Source organism: Terrapene carolina, unplaced genomic scaffold (genome assembly GCF_002925995.2).
Source record: "Terrapene carolina triunguis isolate 2854851 unplaced genomic scaffold, T_m_triunguis-2.0 Scaffold69, whole genome shotgun sequence".
In the NCBI taxonomy this organism is placed as follows: domain Eukaryota; kingdom Metazoa; phylum Chordata; order Testudines; family Emydidae; genus Terrapene; species Terrapene triunguis.
In genome coordinates, this window is record NW_020664420.1 from 36,926,141 (window position 1) to 36,947,789 (window position 21,649).

Genomic DNA, 21,649 nt, shown 5'->3' on the forward strand with positions numbered 1-21,649 from the left:
TAGTATGGATCTGTAAAAAGTGACAAAAAGTCCTGTGGCACCTTATAGAAAGCTTATGCTTAGGGTTACCATATTTCCACAATCAAAAAAGAGGACACGGGGGAGCCCCGCCCTAGCCCCGCCCCCACCCCGCCCCCATCCACTCCCTCGCACTTCCCACCCCCTGACTGCCCCCCTCAGAACCCTAACCCCCCCTGCTTCTTGTCCCCTGACTGCCCCGACCCTTATCCACTCGCATGGGTGGCAGGGTTGTAGAAATTTTGGTGTTGCCCAGAACCCACCCCCCCTACACCTGCCTAAGGCTCTGGGAGGGGGGTTGGGTGGGGGGAGGAGGTCTGGGGTGCAGGTCCTGGGCTGGGGATTAGGGTGCAGGAGGGGTGCAGGGTGCAGGTTCTGGGATAGAGTTTGGATGCTGGGTGCAGGCTCCGGGCTGGGGCAGGGGGTGGGTGTGCAGGAGGGGGTGAGGGGTGCAGGCTCTGGGATGGAGTTTGGGGGTGGGAGGCGGTGCAAAGGGAGGGGGTGCAGGCTTTGGGAGGGAGTTTGAGGGCAGGAGGGGGGTGTGGGGAGGGGGTTTGGGGATAGGAGGGGATGCAGGGGTGAGGGCTGTGGGTCTGAGGATGAGGGGTTCATGATGCAGGAGGGTTCTCAGGGATGGAGCAGAGGATTAGGGTGTGGGGGGATGAGGGCTGGGGCGTTTGGGGCGTTGGAGAGGCTCAGGGCTAGGGTGGAAGGGCAGGGTAAGGGCAGCCTGTCTTCCCATTAGTAGATGGGGGACACTAGGACCTGGGGGCAGCAGACAAGGGAGAGGCAGGCGGGGGGGGTCCACGGGGGGACGGGACGCAAGGAGGGGGGCTGGCAGGTGGAGGCCGGGGACCCATCCAACACTCCCCCGCTCCCTGACTGCCCCCCTCTTACCATTCTGGCTCCACGTGTTTGCAAAATACTCTGCCTGGTGGGTCGGTTTGTGTGTTACACAGGGCTGCAGACAGAGGGAGGGGGGAGCAGGGGAGGGCTCTGGCTGCTGGAGGCCAATGGGAGTGGGTCAGTTGGCCCAGCCGCCCAATCAGCAGCCGCACTCTGCATGGAAGGGAGGGAGGGAGGCGAGGGAGAAAAAACCCTCGGACATTTTAACCTTGTTACCAATTCCTCCCGGACGGCTATTTAGAGACGCAAAAGCCGGACATGTCCGGGGAAATACGGACGGATGGTAACCCTACTTATGCTCCAATACTTCTGTTAGTCTATAAGGTGCCACAGAACTCTTTGTCGCTTTTTACCTAAAATAAGAGAGGCTAGGTTCTAATGCTTTTGAATGACTTGCAAAACAAAGAATTTCGGGAATATATTTTGCTGAATAGATCACAAAATGGCTAGACTGTAAATAACCAGATGTGTATTCTGTGTTTTATGTGCGTAAATACTCTGTTTCAGACCCAGTTTTCGACACACAAACTGGTTTGAACCTGTGGGTCGTGAATATAAGCAGGTTATGGAAAAAGTTGGTGTGATTGACCTGACACCATTTGGCAAGTTTATTGTCAAAGGGAATGATTCAGTTAAACTGTTGGATCACCTGTTTGCAAATGTCATTCCAAAGGTAAACAAGACTGTGATAATGTTATTAACTTAGGGCCAGGCACGCTGGAAGAGTTTCAGAAATGGGAGACAGGGAAATAGAGGCATAATAATGTGACCATCTCTACATTTCATCTCAGAAAGTTTAAAAAAGAAACACTAAAGAGGAATCCTCTGGAAATACTTTTCTGTCAAACGAGACCTTTTGCTAGATCAAGACTATACACAGCAGAGATTATATTGGATTAGCTCAGAGTAGTAAACACCTCTTAGACACCTTTGGCAGGCTCATGGCGCACACATCTTTTTGGTACCAAATCCTGCATGCCTTATTCACATGACTCAATGGGAACAATTGTGTGAATAAGGCAAGCACAATATTTGGCTTTGATAAACAGCAAATTTAAGAAAAAAAATTGACTGAATTTGCATTGGAAATCTATTCTTCAATCAATTTTGGATTGAGAAAGTCTTCTGTAACATACACATACAAATATTTATAAAGATCTTGACCAAACCTTTATTTCAAGCATCTCATTTTTAATTTCTTTCATATGAAAAATGTGAAATTTCCATTATAAACCATAATCCTGAGCAATCAGACATTAATCTTCTACTAATGAGGTTAAAAACAGAAGAAAGAGAGAGAGAGTGTCATACTTTCTAATATAAGAGATATGGTTAAAGACTTTTGTATAACTAATGTACACAAGCATTTTATTTTCACATTTTGCACTAAGGACCTGCAAGAGCTCAAAGAATTTATTTTGCAAATGAAATGATTATATGTTCTGCTATGTAGGTGGGTGCTACAAATATAAGTCACATGTTAACACCGAGAGGCCAAGTCTATGCTGAGCTAACCGTCTCTCACCTGTCTCCAGGGGAGTTTTTGCTGGTGACTGGTTCTGGGTCAGAGCTCCATGATCTGAGGTAAGTGTGTATATAGATAGATACAGTACACAGATAGATACAGATAGATACATCTGTGAGTGATGCCTTATGATGTGAATTGTTCCATTGGAATCAATGGGAATACTTGCATATTTACGAACTAAACTTGAATAAGGGTGGCAAAACTGGCTCAATGTATTTATTTGTAAAGAACTTCAACAGCTTTGTTTGGTCCCCCAACTATGCCTTGGGATTTCTTAAGAAAACGTATCCAACTATATACTATAAGATTTTGAATACTGCCTTCTTTATTTATTTTGTGAACTTTTTGAGAGACTTCGTTGTTAAGAGTTAAAACTGAACTTTTCACTAACAATTTAAATAATCTGAGGAATCTACAGTGTATGATTATGTCAGGAATGTGTATCTGTTTTAAGAGATTTCTTATGCTCACTGTGTTTACTGCTTGCTCTTCTTTGTTGCCTTTGTGGTTACACACATTCTGGATCTAAAGGCATATCCATTTTAAGTCCTATGATGCTTTCGACCCTCTATTCTGGGACCACTGTTTCCCCTTTTAAAACCTCTCCTTCTCTAGCTCTGTACTAAACTGCCTCAATTATTGCACTTATCCTACATCTAAGAAAACTTATTTTACACCAATTATTAACCTGCCTTTGTGATGAAGTATACACTGCAATTGGGTCTCAAGAGGGTTCAGGGGTCCTGGAAAGAATCATACTCATAAAATCCCTCCCTTTCCCGTGCTTTTCTGCAGACTCGGGGATCAGGGAGGAAAGGGTAGAGGGCCTGCCAGACCCAGCTGCTTCATATACCAAGGAAGAAATGGAAGAAGCGGGAAGTAGACTGGGGAAGAGACTGCCTTGAAAACAGGAGAATGTGGGTTGTGCTGTTCAAAGCAAATAGGCTTTCTGGTTATTTTGGGACTATTTGTGCCCCAGAAGGGAAGAACTGGGTCTGGAAGAGAGAATCTGGTGAAATGTGGTACAAGAAGTAGGATCCAGAATCCCCTTTTAGTTGTTGCTGCTCAGGTGTAATAGCAGCACTTGCAAGCCTTACTGCTCCAGCTATTATCACTGCCGTGGAAGCAACAGGAGCAAGAGCAGAAGGCTCTTGTCTGCAAAGCAACAGCAGCAGCAGAAGCAGTTTCAGAAGCTCCTCATTTGCACGAACACTTTATTCTTTTTAAGGCTTCCACGGGCTGTGATGGTGGAGTGGCTGAGCACTAGGCCCTCTTTCACACTGCCCTGACTATCCTCAGGCTCAGTCAGGTTGGTGTGGAGCTCCCCTCCCTGGGAATAGGCCTTAGGATTTGGCCCATCATAATTAGTAATAAATAAATATTAGTAATTGCCAGATTAATGGGTTAAAGCAGATAGTTTGGTCAATATGTCTGGTGGCTGCCTCATACCCATGACTTCCATAGTGTTTGTCTTTTCAAGTGCTGCTGAATACTTATATGGTAATCTATTTGGGCTCTTCATTTGTGTGTGTGTACATCGCCTAGCACAGTAGAGCTCTGATCTTTGGTTGGGGCCTCAAGGCACTACCACAAGATACACAAGTTTTAATTATCATCATCATACAGAACACTTACTTTGAATGTTACAATAAATCTATGGACTATTGCCCCAGGAACAAATGCTAAAATAATTACCTTGAATGAGAATGTTAATAAAACTCTTGTCCTTCACATGCAGATGGATAGAAGAGGAGGCACTGAAGGGTGGATACAATGTTGAGATTAAAAACATTACAGATGAGATGGGAGTACTTGGCATAGCAGGTCCATTTGCACGAAAGGTTCTCCAGAAACTGACCATTGAGGATCTTAGTGATTCTGCATTTAAATTTCTTCAGTCCAGATATATTAAACTTTCTGATATTGCTGCTACTGCTATTAGGATATCCTATTCAGGTAAGAGGTAGGGAAAACAGACTATCAAAATAATTGGGCAGCCAGGAAAATAACTGGTATGACTAAAATTATGTTGAGAAATGAAACTGATTATGTGTTTGAAAGCACTAGATTAATCAAATTATAAATAGACATAAATGAGAGAGAAACGGTACATTGATTGTCAAACATTTTCTGGTCAGGAACTAAGAAGGATTTCCAAGATCTTTCAAACAAAAAAATACCCCAAAGTGTATATATATTTTTTTACAGAAGTAAAGGCCAGTTTCGAAAACCGTGTGATCTTTGGTGGGAAACCAGTGTTAAGGAATGATTTTGAATTACTACTAAATTAGTATCTGTAAAGTGCCTTGAGAACAGAAAGCATAAGTGCTAAATTTTTATTATTTCCCCTTTTTTCTGTGCCAGTCACTTTTTATTTTCATTTGTCTCTATGTCCATCTCTACCATACTAGGCCAAATTCAGAGCTCAGTCTGAGGCAGTCCACGTTGGTGTAACTGACATCTTCCAGTTTATGTATTACACCAGTGTAGACTTAGACTTGAGTGATTTACCAATTGATAATTTACATGTCCTTTAAACATCATCTCTGACTTTGGCCTTCTTTCCTGTCCTCTTCTTACTGAATCGTTTATTTCCCAGGTTTGGGTCATCAGTTTAAATTAGAGTAATAGTGCCATTGTTTATGTACTGAGGTACAATTCTTTCAGGAGCTCCTGTGGGGAAGGGAAATTTCTGCACTCTCTTACTAATGAGTTCTGTGTAATAGGGACATTTAGCTTTAATTTTCATAGCACTTATTTCTGGAGTAATAATGCTAGCACTAAATATATTGGGATTATTTAATTCTAGATTTGATTAGTCTGTTAACCTTGGTTTTATAACAGGTGAACTGGGTTGGGAACTCTACCATAGAAAAGAAGATTCTGCAGCTCTGTACAATGTCATCATGGAAGCAGGCCAGGAAGAAGGAATTGATGACTTTGGAACTTATGCTCTGAATGCCTTAAGGCTGGAAAAAGCTTTCCGGGCCTGGGGAGCAGAGGTTTGAAAACAGTTATTTTTACCATTCAATTTTTTTTTATACATGTTTTAGTCGTAGCTAGATAGAATTACATTTTTTTCTGGGTTTCTCAATCTGCAATAGAGAGAAATTAGATGGATTTTCTTTCAGTCAGGGAAAGCTACTATTATGATGAACTGTGTCTTTCCCAGGTAAAAATAACTATTATACTCATTACATTTTTGGCAGAGAAACATCTATTTTGGATAAAAACAACGAGGAGTCCGGTGGCACCTTAAAGACTAACAGATTTATTTGGGCATAAGCTTTCGTGGGTAAAGAACCCACATCTGAAGAAGTGGGTTCTTTATCCATGAAAGCTTATGCCCAAATAAAACTGTTAATCTTTAAGGTGCCACCAGACTCCTCGTTTTTTTGGTGGATACAGACTCACATGGCTACCCCCTGATACTTGACATCTATTTTGGATGCACCTTTTTGTTCATGGTTGTGTTGATTTCATTTTATTTTAACAAGATGTCTCATTTCTTATTGAGTTGTAGTTTTATTTTGTATGTTAAAAGATGCTACATTTTGTATTATGGATAGCATTAGGTACTCTGCTTAAAATTACACACATGCAGCTCTCAGTGAATTGCACTTGGCTAACAGAAGAATTTGACCCACTGTACATAAAAAATAAAAAGGATTAAATGGAAAACTAGAAACAAAAGAAGTGAAAACAATGGGAGAACCTGTGGGGCCATCACTTATGGATTAAATATTTATTTTTCTAACAGATGAACTGTGACACTAATCCTCTGGAAGCTGGACTGGACTATTTCATCAAGTTAAACAAGGTCTGTCTGTCTTATTTTAAAAGTTATGTTATCTGGAAGGTTCTTTCCATAAATGTTTTTAAAAAAAAACAATTTTCTATGCATTGCAAATACAGATATTTGTAAATGAGTGAAGCAAAAGTACAGTAACTCCTCACTTAAAGTCGTCCCGTTTAATGCTGTTTCATTGCTGATCAGTTAGGGAACATGCTCGTTTAAAGTTGTGTAATGCTCCCTTCTAATGTCGCAGCCTCCTGCTTCGTCCACTGCTTGCAGGAAGAGCAGCCCATTGCAGCTAGCTGGTGGGGGCTTGGAACCAGGGTGGACCAGCAGCCCCCCTATCAGCTCCCCCCTCCCCTAAGTTCCCTGTGCAGCAGCTGCCCAGCAGGCTATTAATTGCCGGCAGTTCAGCTGTCCCTTCCCCCACTGTTATGTGCTGTTCCTGCCCTTGGAGCTGCTCCCCGAGACTCCTGCTTGCTGTGCAGGAGGAGGAGGGGGCTGTCAGGGTGTCCCCCTCCCCCCTGCTCCTGCACCCCGCTTACCCCATCTTCCATGGAGCAGGGGGGACACATGACAGGGCTCAGGATGGAGGGAGCTTGCCGGCAGCAGCTGCGGTCTCAGCAAGCTGATCTAATTAACAAGGCGGTGTACTTAAGAGTAGGGTCAGAGTACTTAAAGGGGAAATGCGCATCTCTCTCTCTCACACACGGTGTGTGTCTCTGTCTCTGTCTGCGATGCTGTCTCCCTTCCCTCCATTCCTGCTGCCTTGTAGAGTGTGAGAGTTCACCCTTGAGGGCTCAGCCAATTGCTAGTTCATCATTTAGCAGTAAGGCATTCCCTGGAAAATATCCCACCCTCTGACTCCTCCACCTCAACCAAGTTTCACAATCATCATCACTGTGTATCAGTATTAAATTGTTTGTTTAAAACTTATACTGTGTGTGTGTGTAAACTTATACTGTGTGTGTGTGTATGTATATATATATATATATATATATATATACACACATATACATATATAGTCTTTTGTCTGGTGAAAAAAATTTCCCTGGAACCTAACCCCCTCATTTACATTAATTCTTATGGGGAAATTGGATTCACTTAAGTGAGGAGTTACTGTAATGCCTTTATTATGTGTAGCTTTGTTGCAAAAAAGATTTTTCATTTTTCTCCATGTTTGTTTTTGCCGAAATTATATATTAGATCAGACAGTTGTAAATGTACCATCTATGTACGTACAAATACAAGTATGTACGTCTTTTTAACATATTAAAATAATAGCATTTTCAGTAGATTGGATATTTAAGGACCCTCAAGGCAAGTATCATTTTTAAAGCAGACTAATGTACTAATTGCACTGCTACATTTGTTTTATAGAGAACCGGAAATGTTTCAATCTGCCTTCTATTATTTTATGAGTTGTTCAATGCAGCAGTATTCTCTCTGATCTCATGCTATATTTATTCTGATATAGTAAATATCATGAGCAATAAATATTTCAAAAGAATTGCTCAATGTGAATTTGATGAATTAGACACAATAAGCTAAATCAGTGTTAGCGTAAAACTTAGTTATAAAGCCACTTAAGAGATTGCATCAGCAAAATGGATTGCTGCATAATTCGAAACGTAGGGAGTGGGACTGGGTTTAGGGCATAATATTGGTTGTATTTAAATATAAACTACAGGAATTAACACAAGTTATACTTCTCTTTACTGACATAATCGTTTTGTGATAATTTATTGGCAAATTTTATACTGCATCAAACTTTATGTTCAAAATAATAGATGTAGTTATTGCTTTTAATGGGCCTTTCAGACTATCTAACAATTAAAATAGTATAGGTTAGATTCTGCTTTGAATTATATCATGTGAGTCCATTAATTCTGATTGAGTCACCCCAGCTTTAAATTGGTGCAAATGAAATCAGAATTTGGCACAACATGCCCATTGTATCTACCCTAGTTATACAGATAATAGATCAATATTTTTCGTGTGGTTACACTTTGCAATCCGATTGAAGTCTACAGAATTTCTCCAGATGTACACTGATGCAAATGATCATCCAAGAGCCTGAAATATAAATGCAAAGATGTTTAATGATTATTAGAGTCTATTTCTGAAGTAATAGTTAATTTTCTTTTAAGCAGTAAGACAGAATAGGCAGTGCATTAAAAGAGCACCATGGTCAAGTGTTGCTATCCAAAGGAGAGGTTCAGTGATAGCCATAAAATTATAAAGTCCAGTTTGTACAGAAAAATAAATGTGACAGAACATTGTCTTTATTTAGCAGTGCATATAGTGGGCATGACAGTGACATCTGAAGGTTCCAGTTGTATCCAGTTTTAAAGCCATTTTATGACAAAATATATCTCCAGTTTCACAGGGTGTAATATTCAAGTTCACAGATGGTAGCAAGAATAACCTAGTACTCAGTTCCAGGGTTAAAGCCCCTGTTTTACTTTCAGCTGTAGATGCCTTGTTGGTGCCATCTCCCCGCAGTGCAAACATGACGGGTTCGTGCCAAAGCCCCCCTGGGGACGCGAGTCCTCTGATGTCGGCAGGCACGTCTGCAGTACATTGTGACAATGCATCCAATTGTATCAGGGATCTCTGACAGTCCACCAAAATTGCAACTTGGATTGTTGCAACTCTTCACAGGCATAGCCATCAGGTCACTGTCTCACACGAAATGGACCATGTTGGTATATCAATCGCAGGACAAACAGAAGCAAGGCTGATCTATCACGGTCATCATGAGGTCGAAGATTTTTACTTCTGTATTCTGGTGGCCCCAAGCATTTATATGGGGTAGCACTACTACTGTGAGGCGAGGCCAAGTCCTCCTTGACAACCTGGATGCCCATGTCTCCTCGTTTACTTACTGCACGTCTTAAACATCAGCATGGTTACCTCACTGTCATAGTAGTCTATGTGCCAACAGAGGAATCTGTTGACTCAGTTAAAGATCATTTCTATGATCAATTGAACATCTAGTATGCACAGTCCCTCCACATGATAATCTCATGATCCTGGGTGACATAAATGCAGTTACTGGCTCCCTGTGAACTGATTTGAACATTATGGTTCAGGCACACCCAATGATAACTCTGGCCGCTTGCTTACATTCTGTGCCTCCCAGAATCTTTCCATTCTTGGGTCATGGTTCAAGCAGCGATGCATACACCAGATGTCATGGATCTCTCATGATGGCATCACTCAGAAGGAGTTGGATCACATCATTACATGCGATAGGCATCTCTTCGCCTCCTTTAGAGTATATCGTGGTGCGGAAGCTCGGCGAACACAGATCACCATCTAGTGGTCGCCCGTATGGTGTTGATGCTCCAGCGAGCAGGTAAGCCCTCTGCGATGATGAAGAAGTTTGACATCGAAACAGTCCGTGTGCCAGGTTTAGCCAACAGGTTTTGTATTGACATCAGCAACAGATTCTTGGCTCTAGCTAATCTGCCAGACGATGTGGAGGTTGCCTGGTCCCTGTTCACTTCTACCCTCAACCAATCTGCTGAGCAGAGGATTGGCTATAGGCATCCAGCACGCCAACCATGGCTATCAGAGGAGGCCTTCCAGATAATTAAATTGAAGGCCACAGCCCGCCAGCATGGTGATAAGCGCACTCGTAATCAGTTGAAGCGAAAATTTAGCACCCTAGCACTCCGAGATCAAGAGGCATATTATAACCAAGTGACGAAAGATGTCGAATTTGGCTTAGCCAGGGGCAACTTGAAGCCAGCATTCTGCGCCATTCGCAACCTCAGTGGTCAAGAGGTAGTTACTACAAACGGCATTCTGAACGACAGCCAAGGCCATCCATATAAATCGGATGATGACATTCTCTCACACTGGGTGGAACATTATCACAATGTCCTGAACCATCCTCCAGCTGCTGCTTGTTCAAAGCTGGATGATCTGGCAGTCACTGCAGTTCCGGATCCAGACATTTGTACTGATGCACCAACGTTGAAGTGTGCCATCTAAACGGAAAAACGTACACGCAGACGGTGCTGATGGCACCCTCTTAGTGCTCCTAAAATGTGCTATTGATCCTGTAGCAGAATCATTTCTGGCTATCTTTCGTCTGGTGTGGAGAACTGGAACCCTGCCAACCGCCTAGAAAGACGGTATTGTGATCTCACTCTATAAGGGCAAGGGACCGTGCTGCGAATGTAAGAGCTACAGGCCGATCACCTTGCTCTCTGTTCCAGGGAAGGTGTTTGCACATGTTTTGCTGGCACGCCTGGAGCCTTTGCTACATCGGAAGCGTCGTCCCCAACAGTTAGGCTTTACGAGGAACATGTCCACATTAGACACCATTTTGGGCCTTCATTTGTTGTCGGAGATACAGCGTGAGTTCAGGAAGCTCCTGCACATAGCGTAGGTTAATCTTAAGGCTGCATTTGATTCAGTAGACCGTGTTGCGTTATGGAAGGCCTTAAAGGGCATAGGTGTCCCTACCACTCTGCTGGACTTGATTAGAGAGCTACATAATGGAACCACTGCCCGTGTTTGTCTGGGGAGCCGGATGTCAGCGCCTTTTAAATCAATATCTGGTGTTAGGCAGTTGCGTTCTGACTCCTGCACTCTTTTGTCAGGCAATGGATTTCATAATGCAGCATTCTGTCAGGTCCATGGGCATTGAGATAGGTGATCTCTCGCTCACAGATCTTGACTATGCTGATGACGTTGTTCTTTTAGTACAGAGCCCTGACAGGTTACATGAGGCACTCCAGCATATGGAGGAGCAGTCAGCTAAGATTGGTCTCCATGCTTCATGGTCAAAGACGAAACTGCAAAATCTAGGATCAGGTCCGCCTGCAACTCCAATCTCTTTGAACAACAAAACTGTTGAATCAGTTTCCAGCTTTTACTATCTGGGTTCTATACTTACCAGCTCCTCCAATTCTCACACGGAGGTTCTCCGGATTGGCATCGCAGCATCTGCCATGGGCCGTTTACAACAGATATGGAATCAACATCATCTTAGTGTGACAACCAACTTCAGGGTTTATTCGAGCTGTATCCTTCCCATACTGTTGTACGGCTGCGAAACATGGACACTACACCGCGCAGACTGGACAAAGCTGGAGGCTTTCCACACAAAATGTCAACGTCATATACCGGACATAAAGTGGAATGACTTCATCTGTAATGCAGATGTTTTTGGTCACTCGGGTCTACAGACTACTGGAGCCATTGTCCACAGGCAGCGCCTTACACTTTTCAGACATGTCGCAAGGATGCCACAAGATGTTCCAGCGAGCACTGTTCTCCGGGTGGCTTGTAACATCCAGGTTAAAATTCCACCAACCAAGGTGTGGAGGCGGCCCACAGGCAGACCCCCTATTACATGGGCTCATCAAGTCTGTTCCGATGTTGGACTCTCAGGCCATCAAACCTTTGCGTTTGTGCAGGAACAGACCAAATGGTGAACGATTGCTATGGCCAACTGTCTGGCTAAGCGTTGAAGAAGAAAAGAAGGAAGCTGAAGGTTTTGACAGCTGGGTGAGGGCCATTGGATTTTTTGAGATTATACTGTATGCACGTTAGCTGAGTGTTTCTCCTAAACTGATCCGTTGTGAAATAGTTAACAATGTTGTTATTTATATTGTCATCTTTAGATTTTAGAATCAACAACCCATTCCCATGAATTGGGCAACTACCATCTCTCAGAGGTATTGTTTAAGGCAGTCAGCAGTCCCAGGAAGACACCACTACTTCAGTTTACACTTGGTTCACATTTTCATGGTTATCTTTGCAACAGTAAGGGCTAGAAACATTTTTTTTAAATGAAAGCTAAGATTGTGAAGCATAATTCTTTGGCAAGGGGGGAATTCCAAGGCAAATTTCAGGACTTAGAATCACAGAATACATTGGGCCCTATATATGTAGAGGTATAAAATTTCTATATTCCTTTTGAATATTATACAGGTATGTTATAAATGTGAAAGCAGGATACAGGACTGTAAAGCACTCATTCACATAAAATCGTTGATTATGACTAATACAACATTCTCAACAATAGTTTATTTTCTATAGGTTGTAATGAGAAGATATTTAATGACCATTTTTGAGCATTTATGGACATTACATTTGCCATGCTTAAGAGAAGATATATTGGGAGGAGAAAGGGAGGTGTCAGGAGGACCAGTGCTTATTGGTAAAAATTTCTAAAAGGGGTGAGGCCCCACAAAAGGTCTCAAGGGCAAAGAGCGAAGTACATAGTGTGTTGTAATCAGCAAAAATGCAGTGCACAAAAAAAAAAAAATAGAAGAATGAAAAATACATTCCCTGGCTGGGAAGTTATTGGACTTTTAGAGTCAGGGGAAAGATCATTTTGAAGGGGAAACTTTCCCTGGCTGCTGCTTCTTCCCCTATTTATGAATCACAGACTTCTTTCTAATGGGATAATTATTGAGAAGCTTTGCAAAGTTTTTCAGGTAAACACTCAAAGATTAAAATGATACTTTATCTGTGAAACACTCAGCAAAATCACAGGTCATTTTTACCATTAGGAACCAGCCTCATGTTATAGTGAAAAACTTCCATATTACTTCAAATAGCTTTCAGAAATGTACTTCCTTCAGAAAGATTTTCCATGTTTCCCAATGGCAAGATGAATGCAATATTGCCACTAGTGATGAAGAATACAACGATACAAAATTACTTACAGAACTGAATTTTCAATTTTCTTTTAAGCTATACACAATAGTGCCATCGTCTGGACACCAGTTGCAACAACTGGGTAGTTTAGTTAGTGGGAAGATAATTCTAGATAATGAGACACTTTGTGCTTCTACTGTCAACCTATTTGACCCATGTTGTGAGCCAGTATTTGAAGTGTTGCAAATTGATGAAGGAGTTAGGTATTTCTTTGATACAGTCCTGTTTATTTACAAAGAATGTATAGTCCTGTTTCCCTGAACATAAACACAGAGATTATAATATTTATTTATTAATAAATAATATTATTTATTAACATAACGTCTTAGCTTTAGGCCATAGTGTACAAAAATAAATACATATTTAAAAATCAACACATCACAGTAAAACAAGCATGTTTAAAATACAAAAAGTAAAACCACAAAATCAACCCTTCTCCTAAGTTCAATTAAACTTTTAAAATCACGCACCATAAAAACAGTATGCAAAAATAAAATAATAAAGGTTAGAAATACATTATTTCATATAGGTCACAAAGAACCTTTCTTTCACAACATTTTTTCTTGGTTTTGCAGCAGACCAGGCAAATAGGGCAACCAGCGTATTAATTAAACATTTTCATTACATAGCAAGTATTTTAGTTGTCAATCCCATGCAGTAACAGGCATTTGAGCCAAGAATGAGGTTAACCATTTGTTTCTCGGGTAACGGTATAAGCTGCAAGAAAGTAAATAATTCAACCTGGCCAGACCTGTATGCACAAAAATGATTTGCTGTCTATGCCAGCATAACTCCCATCCAAATAGGCAGACAGTGTGGTTTGAAAGCAGAGATCCATGAAGGCCCTCCCTAACACACTATTGTTAAAAATATCATATTTTTTGTAACCATGTATACTCTTTAGATGAGAAAGCCAAGGAGATGTATTTATTGCACAGACAACTTCTATATCCAGTTGGTTGCGAATATTTTCCAATCTAAACATAAGGATTTCACATTCTTGACTTTAGTTCTAGCCCGAGCCCGTGCCCACAGCCAGAGCCCCTTCCCGCACCCAAATTCCCTCCTGGAACCTGCACCCTGAACCCCCTCCCTCATCCCAATCCCCTGCCCCAGCCCTGAGCCCCCTCCCGCACCCCAACCCCCTGCCCCAGTCCTGAGCCCCCTTCTGCACCTAACCTCCCTCTCGGAGCCCATACCCCCTCCTGCACTCCGAACCCCTCGGCCCCAGCCTGGTGAAAATGAGCAACTGAGCGAGGATGTGGGAGAGCAAGCGACAGAGGGAGCAGGGATGGAGTGAGTGGGGATGGGGCCTCAGAAAAGGGGTAGGGCCTTGGGGCGGGACAAGGGTGTTCGGTTTTTGGCAATCGGAAAATTGGCAACCCTATATCCAGAGGGGGATTACAGATCCCTCTCTCCCTGCAGCCCCTTCTACTTCTCTTTATAGAAACTAATCAGCTCCTCTCCCAGGTGGGACTCATCTTTCATGGGCCTCCCAACCAGATAGCCCAATTAACCCCTTCAGAGCCTGTGTGCAGTACATACCCCATTGCAATCACCTTGTCCTTAGAATGTCTAGGACTAAATGAAGATAACGTCCCATTAACTGAGTTGGAAGAAAAAAAAATTCCTTATCCCTAGAACCCAGTTGGGCATTAAAATCTCCCAAAATAACAGCTTGCTGTTGGAAACTCTTCTATAAGCAAATCAATATGAGATTCAAGCCCTTCCCTCAAAGACTCATCGTGACAGTGTACCCCATAAGGCTTTATGGGGGGGGGGGTGCTTATAAATGTATGTATGACATAACTGGAATATGTTTTGTGCTGCCTGTGCCATGTAATATATCTCCGTAAAGGTTATGGTCTACTATATCTATTCATCCTATTTGTACATATATATCATTTTCTACTTGAGGTTAAGAATATGGGCTGTATGCTTGCTTGGTTTCTAAGTAAGCTTTGTGAGGCATTTGGTCAGCTTCTTTAGGAAGGAATTCGCCAGGTTAAGTACCTGATCAGGAAACACTTGGGGAACAATGCATCTTGGAATGCTCCAATCCACATAAGAAGTCTTCCTGGAGACATGCAAGAAACCATGTGGACAATGGCTTCGGCCTGTAAAGACTGAGTCATGCAGGGGCATGTGACTTGCCCAGGTGACTCCAGAACTCCATCTTGGAGCTGGACTTTGCATAGGAGGGAGGAGGGGGGTCTCCACCCACAAGAAAGAGTCTATTTAAACCCATGGGAGACCCCTCCATTTGGTCTTGAGCTGGCTAAGGAAGGAGCCTTTCCACCCCCTCAGGATACTTGAAGGGAACTGGAACAAACGACAGTAACTATAGGGGGTGTGAGTGATTGCTGGACCCAGGCTAAAAGGAGATTAGCCTGTAAAAGGGAGCATTCTGGAACTGGTGAGGAACTTATCTGTATTTAGTTTGATTAGACATAGATTTGCGCATTTTATTTTATTTTGCTTGGTGACTTACTTTGTTCTGTCTGTTACTACTTGGAACCACTTAAATCCTATTTTCTGTATTTAATAAAATCACTTTTTATTTAGTAATTTACTCAGAGTATGTATTAATACCTGGGGGAGCAAACAATTGTGCATATCTCTCTATCAGTGTTATAGAGGGCGAACAATTTGTGAGTTTGCCCTGCATAAGCTTTATGCAGGGTAAAACGGATTTATCTGGGTTTAGACCCCATTGGGAGTTGGGCATCTGAGTGCTAAAGACAAGCACACTTCTGTGAGCTGTTTTCAGGTAAACTTGCAGCTTTGGGACAAGTGATTCAGACCCTGGGTCTGTGTTGGAGCAGACGGGAGAGTCTGGCTCAGCAAGACAGGGTGCTGGAGTCCTGAGCTGGCAGGGAAAACAGGAGCAGAGGTAGTCTTTGCATGTCAGGTGGCAGCTCCCAAGGGGGTTTCTGTGATCCAACCCATTACACTCATTATAAAAAGGAAGCCCAAAGGGAGCAAATAAATATTCAGGGCTATTAAAACAGAATTATCCACTAAAATAGTACTATAAATCTGAAAACAGGGATTATCAGATGTTAATTTCCTAGTTCTGATTTTTAATTTAGTGGAGACAAGAAGGGCCAGACCACTTGAAAATCTACCCCTTAGCATGCTTATCATGCCCTTCTAAAAAAAGATTTAAAACTCAATAAATAAAAGGACTCATACTTAGAAAGTCAAGGTTCTTGGATGAAAACTAAATCAAACTGAAATAAGTAATTCCTAAAATCCAAATCCTTGGATTTACTTTTAAGGCCAGCAGTATTCCACAAAACAATTTTGATGGGCATTTCACTGGAATCCCAATCAGGCCCATCTAATCAATCTACTTCTTCTAGGGCCTCAAGTGAAAAAGAGTTATGAAAAACTCCACCATAAATTGTGTAATTAGGCCTATTTCCCCCACAATTATGATCCTCATCACTCGGGATAGCTTGTAGGTCTGAGGCTGGGACATTTGCTTTCGCCAGCGTAATGGGATATAGTCCAACAGAGTTTGCCTGGGTGACCTGGTCATTTATTTTGTTTAAAAGAACTGAGGTTCTTTCTGATTGTACATTCATAAACTGTTTGCCTTTTACCTTTTCTATTGGATATCTTCTAAAAGAGGATAAGGAGAGCTCTCATACTCACATTTTCTTAACTGACCTCCAGTCTTTAAATTCCATCTCCACTCTGTCTTTTGATCCTATATTAGGGAGCCCTTTTATCATTAGAACCTGGTTTCTGGGTACAGAAAACACTGCTTATTCACTGCTTATTCACATTCACTGAGTGAATGTGACTCAGAATTTATGCCTGAGTCACATTCACATTAGGCTGAATTCCAGTTTTTTATATATATAAATTAATTGTCTCACTCCTACCCAGGATAACTCCTCCTGTTTTTGTTTTGTCCTCCAGCCCCTGGCATCTCTTGATTAGCATTTTGCTTAGACTGAAAATGGGCATCTATTGTGAACTATAGAATACTTAATTTGCACATAAGCAGCCAGAGTGAGATACGCGTCTTTTTCCTCCTCCTGCCTGCAAGGAGCATGTGGTTACCTTTCAGTGACCTGTCTTAACTCACAGACCTAGAGAAGGCCACACACAGTACTCATTGCAAGGTGCAGAAGGTAATGAAATGTGGCAGGAAAGAAAACAAACATTGGGTGTGATTCTCTAGTGTCTTACATCATATGTAGTCATTTACAGCTGTGCAAAGTGGGTGTAAAATTCTACTGTTCTGATGTGCTATATTTTACACCCACTCTGCATTTACTTTTCACAGGTATAAGTGGCTACACAAGCTCTAAAGCAGTGAAGAATCAAGCCCATAGAGTGGTTGAACGGTAGCTTCACAACATGCTCCTCCTTGAACCAAAGACACATTGAGAGCCTTTTTATTGGGAGAGGCTCAATGGTTTCAGAGACATGGGGTCACAGTGGGGTGAGAATAAGCGGGGGAACAACCTGTCTGCAAAAGTAGCTATGGCTCTTTGTTTACATTTTTCAGTACTTAGATGGCTTAGTTTGTTTTAGTGAGAAGATCCCTGACCTCATAATGGAGGAGGTGTTTGTCTAACAATAGCAAATGATTAATGTCCACCCTCCTACCACCAATGTCAACACGGGGCAGACCTAAGGGATGGCATCGTTGGCATTTGCTTACCAGGTCCCTGGGCCCCCTGAGCACTTCCAGCAGCTCCTTTTCCCCATCATAAACCCCTTCTTCTCCACCTTGCTGGCCCCTTCAGAAGGAAGATGGCAGTGCTCACCCCTACCTGCACCAGACCTAGAGTAGGGTGGACAGATTCCTTGTGGCACCTCCTCCCTAGCAAGAGTGATAGAATGAAAATCTGGGGGAGGGCATGAGACAGCACTAGAGAAGAGCTGATGTCTTTGTGTGGTGTGCAGGTGAGCGAGGTAGGGAGGGGAAGAAAGCAGAGGGTGTTGGGAAGAGATTGAGCCTCGGGTCAGAGGACTCTGAGAGTGACCCTGAATTGGTGGGGATGTAGCTTTTTGTTTTGTTGATATTCAAATTAACCTCTGGGTCTTACACCCCTTCCCACCCTGCTCCCAAACTTGGCACTACCATTGGCACCCCTACCATTTATTTGTCCACTAGGTAAAGCTTTTCCCAAAATTCACCCCTGCTTCAGGCCAGCTTAAAATCAAGGGGCCAAATTCTCCATTGGTGTAACTATTAAAGGCAGTTGAGTTGTGCTGGCAGAAAATTTGTCTCTAGATCCAGACTGCTTGCATGGAGTCTGAAATCACCTGAGAAAACCCAGGATGACTCCAAAACTCTATTGTCTGCATAGAATTTATGCCTGAGTCACATTCACATTAGGCTGAATTAAAACTACCCATTTGGCTACGCATTCTGAGCTTCAATAGGGCAACTGGTCACCACCGTTTTTTATCATATGCATATCTTTAGTCTGACTGCTTGTTCCTAGGAGTGGAGTTGGCAGGCAGAGCAAAGGAACTGGGCAGTCTGTCCAAATCACAGCTAAGTAGGTCTTGTTTTACACTGACTGGCCTTGACTGTGTCCTCTTTAGAAAACTGTCTTGTCCAGTGTAACTATAACTTCAGTTTGCTGCAGGAAAGGAAATCTGTCAAATATTGTGCCTAGAGGGGGATATGATCTTCAGTCATCTGTTGGCGAGGGGGATATCATTTGGAGGGTTGCCCTGAAATTATTCAAGAGTATCCAACTAAGAATAATTAATGTCAAAATATTGCATGGACTCTGTCTCCAGTGTGTTGTAATGCAATGGTTATAGCAGATTGCAGCAGATGTTGGTGCTGCCTTGCTCAGTTGGGCAGCTATGTATACCAAATTTGGCCTTGTGCCAGCATTCCTAAGTAGTCTACCAAATCAATTACAGCATTTCATTATTAAAAGGTATTTGCATATTTCTGCTACCAACTATTTATCTTTGCTGAATGAGGTATACCATATTTGGTTTTTAGAAGCCCAAACTTTCTCATTAGGCTAAGTTACTGATTCTTCTTCTTCTTACTACAGAACTGTAAGAAGACATATACTCTTTGAAAAGTTCAGTTTATGATTTATTCCCTTTTTCCTTCCTTTAAATAAGAAAGCATGCTTAGAAAAGGTTGGGATTAGGAACTGTACAAAGAAAGTGTAAGAAACAAATGGCACTGTCCATAAAAACCAAACGTATTCTTGGCAAATACACTGTGAATTAGACTCTGCAAGGTACCAATCCATGCTATACCATGACAATGGCCCATGAATATTCATAGTAATTACATAGACGAATGATAAAAAAACAGTTTGTGCATCTTTCAGTTACTGAAAAATTCAGCCCATTATAAACTCCCTTAGAATCTTAAGCTCATTGAATAGCTAGCTCAGTTGGCAGAACATTTGGACACATTACTGAGAATGGTGATGTCTCATGCAAATCCTTTGGTTTCTCCCAAATTGCTCACCCAAGTATTCTGAAACCTGAAAAGACAGCAGCAGCAGTTTGTATTAATAGATAATGATGATGATGATAATAATTAATAATAATAATATACTTTGTGCTTACACTATATGTACTGGTTTCCATCCAAACGTTCATTAAGACTTTGTCTATACTAGGAAAAAGCACCATATTGAAAAACCTGTTAAGACATTTTAACTAGCATGGTGTTAATCGTGATTTTGCCCTTACTGTTGATAAGGACAGTCATGTTTAACAAGATAGCTGTTATGGTTAACCCTGGGGGGTTTTCTTTTCATCCAAATCACAACCAGGGCCGGCTCTAGGTTTTTTGCCGCCCCAAGTAAAAAATTTGCCGCTCCAAGCTCAGGTGGGGCTGGGGCTCGCAGGCGGTGCTGGAAGTGGAGGGAGTGATGTCACCTTCTCCCAGTGCCTGCAGGGGCTTTACCCCCTCCCCCGCCCAGCCTCACAGAGAAGCCCCGATATAAGGGGTAGCACAAGGCAGCGCAGTAGCCAGTGCTCAGATGAGGCGGTGCAGCCCCGGCTCCCCAGTAGGACTCACCCTCTCCTCCCCAGGTGGGCCCTGGCAGCTCAGCTTCCCGGGGCTGGGGCTTCCCCTTCCCGCTGCAGCTGGGGGTGCGGCGCCCTTGCCCCGTCTAAGTGGTGCAGCTCTGAGAGCACAACTGCTCCGAAAAAAAAAAGGATGTCCGGAATGCTGCCCCTGGAAATGTGCCGCCCCAAGCACGTGCTTGCTTTGCTGGTGCCTAGAGCCGGTCCTGATCACAACTTGGTTATTTTAAGTTAAATTTGCCCCTAGTGTGACAAGGACAGTTGTATTGAACAATGTGTTAGCTGGTTGTGATTAATCCTCAGGGGGAATCTAGGGTTAATTACAACCTGCTAACACATAGTTAAATATGACTCTTTGTGTACATTTGTTTAACATTGTCTTATTTAAAACTTGCTATTTAACAAGCTTTCTGACATGATGCTTTGCCCAGTGCAGACGTGGCCAATATGCTTTACAAAGTTCATTTTAGCCACATTTCTCCTCAGAAGCTTTATGTTCCTATTCTACAGTTTTGAAACTGAGGCAAAGAGCAGGTAAGTGGCTTGCCTTTGCAAGAGGAGGCTCCTAGAAGGATGGCACAGAGTTGACTCTGTGCCTATTAGAGAAGCCTACGTTACTAAACATATTCCTTGATGCAGTTTTACTGCCTCTTTTCACCAATATTTGAAATAATCTTTATTGTGCTTAAAATGACTTAATGAATTAATCTGCCCTGACTCTTAGGGCTTGTCTTCACTAGGAAAAAAGGTGTGTTCTTACCTTGTGTCATCTAACATGTGGTACTAACACAAAGTAAAATCCTAATGAAGACAAGGCAGTTTGTAGTTTCAACATGTGTTAGCAGGTCAGTCTAAACTCTAAGTTCCTTCCTGCGAACATGTGAAAACTCCAACTACCTTGTCTTCACTAGGATTTTGCCTTGTGTTAGTTGCCATGTGTTAGCTAACATGAGGTAAGAGCACACCTTTTAGCGAAGATCCACCCATAGTCAAGTCAGTTGGCAAGTAGATAAATATGAGGTGAATACTGTCCCTGTCTTGCTCTTAAAAAGGATTTTAGATTAGTCGTTAGCTTAAAGTCAGGATGTTTGGTTAGCATTATGCCTACCTCACATGCAATGCCCATGGAAGCTCCTGCTGGGGCAGCATATCTTCTACTTTAGATCTAACCAAACTACAACGCTCCTGTGATTATAGGTACAGACTGTCATTATCCCCATCTTACTAATGGAGACATTGAGAAAGAGGTTACGTATGTTGCCCAAGGTCACAGAGGGAATAAGCATCAGAGCCATGATATCGGTAAACAGCTCCTGTGTCCTCAGCTAAGCCTGTCACACTTTACTCTTCACAGCTAAAACCTTCATTCTGGCTAAATAGTTAAGCTCCCTAGAAAATAATCTTTTCCAATTCCAACTCCAATTACCTGAAAAGCTTAGCGTGAATATTCTTTTAAAACTGAGAAAAGATACAACCAGGTTTAAATTTACCATGACCTTACAATTGTTTATCACCGCTCCCCCACATATAATTCTACTTTATTCCATTTTTCCTATGTTTGTTCTTATTCATTTATAGTGAGTTATAATGTACCTTTTAAGTGGAATTTTATGTTACATTATACATTTAGAGTGACAAACTAAATGGAATAGTTGCAGTATACTGACTCATTTTCC

The 21,649-nt window shown here is 42.3% G+C and overlaps 1 protein-coding gene across 1 annotated transcript in view; it reads left to right on the top strand.

The window, feature by feature from the left end:
• DMGDH (dimethylglycine dehydrogenase) overlaps positions 1-21,649 on the top strand; it is a 90,557-nt gene that overhangs the window by 58,338 nt on the left and 10,570 nt on the right. Inside the window, exons 10-14 of the mRNA XM_024217331.3 lie at positions 1,432-1,597; positions 2,378-2,508; positions 4,191-4,408; positions 5,297-5,454; positions 6,213-6,272. Of these exons, the coding sequence (XP_024073099.2) occupies positions 1,432-1,597; positions 2,378-2,508; positions 4,191-4,408; positions 5,297-5,454; positions 6,213-6,272 (733 nt within the window). The remainder of the gene's footprint in view (positions 1-1,431; positions 1,598-2,377; positions 2,509-4,190; positions 4,409-5,296; positions 5,455-6,212; positions 6,273-21,649) is intronic.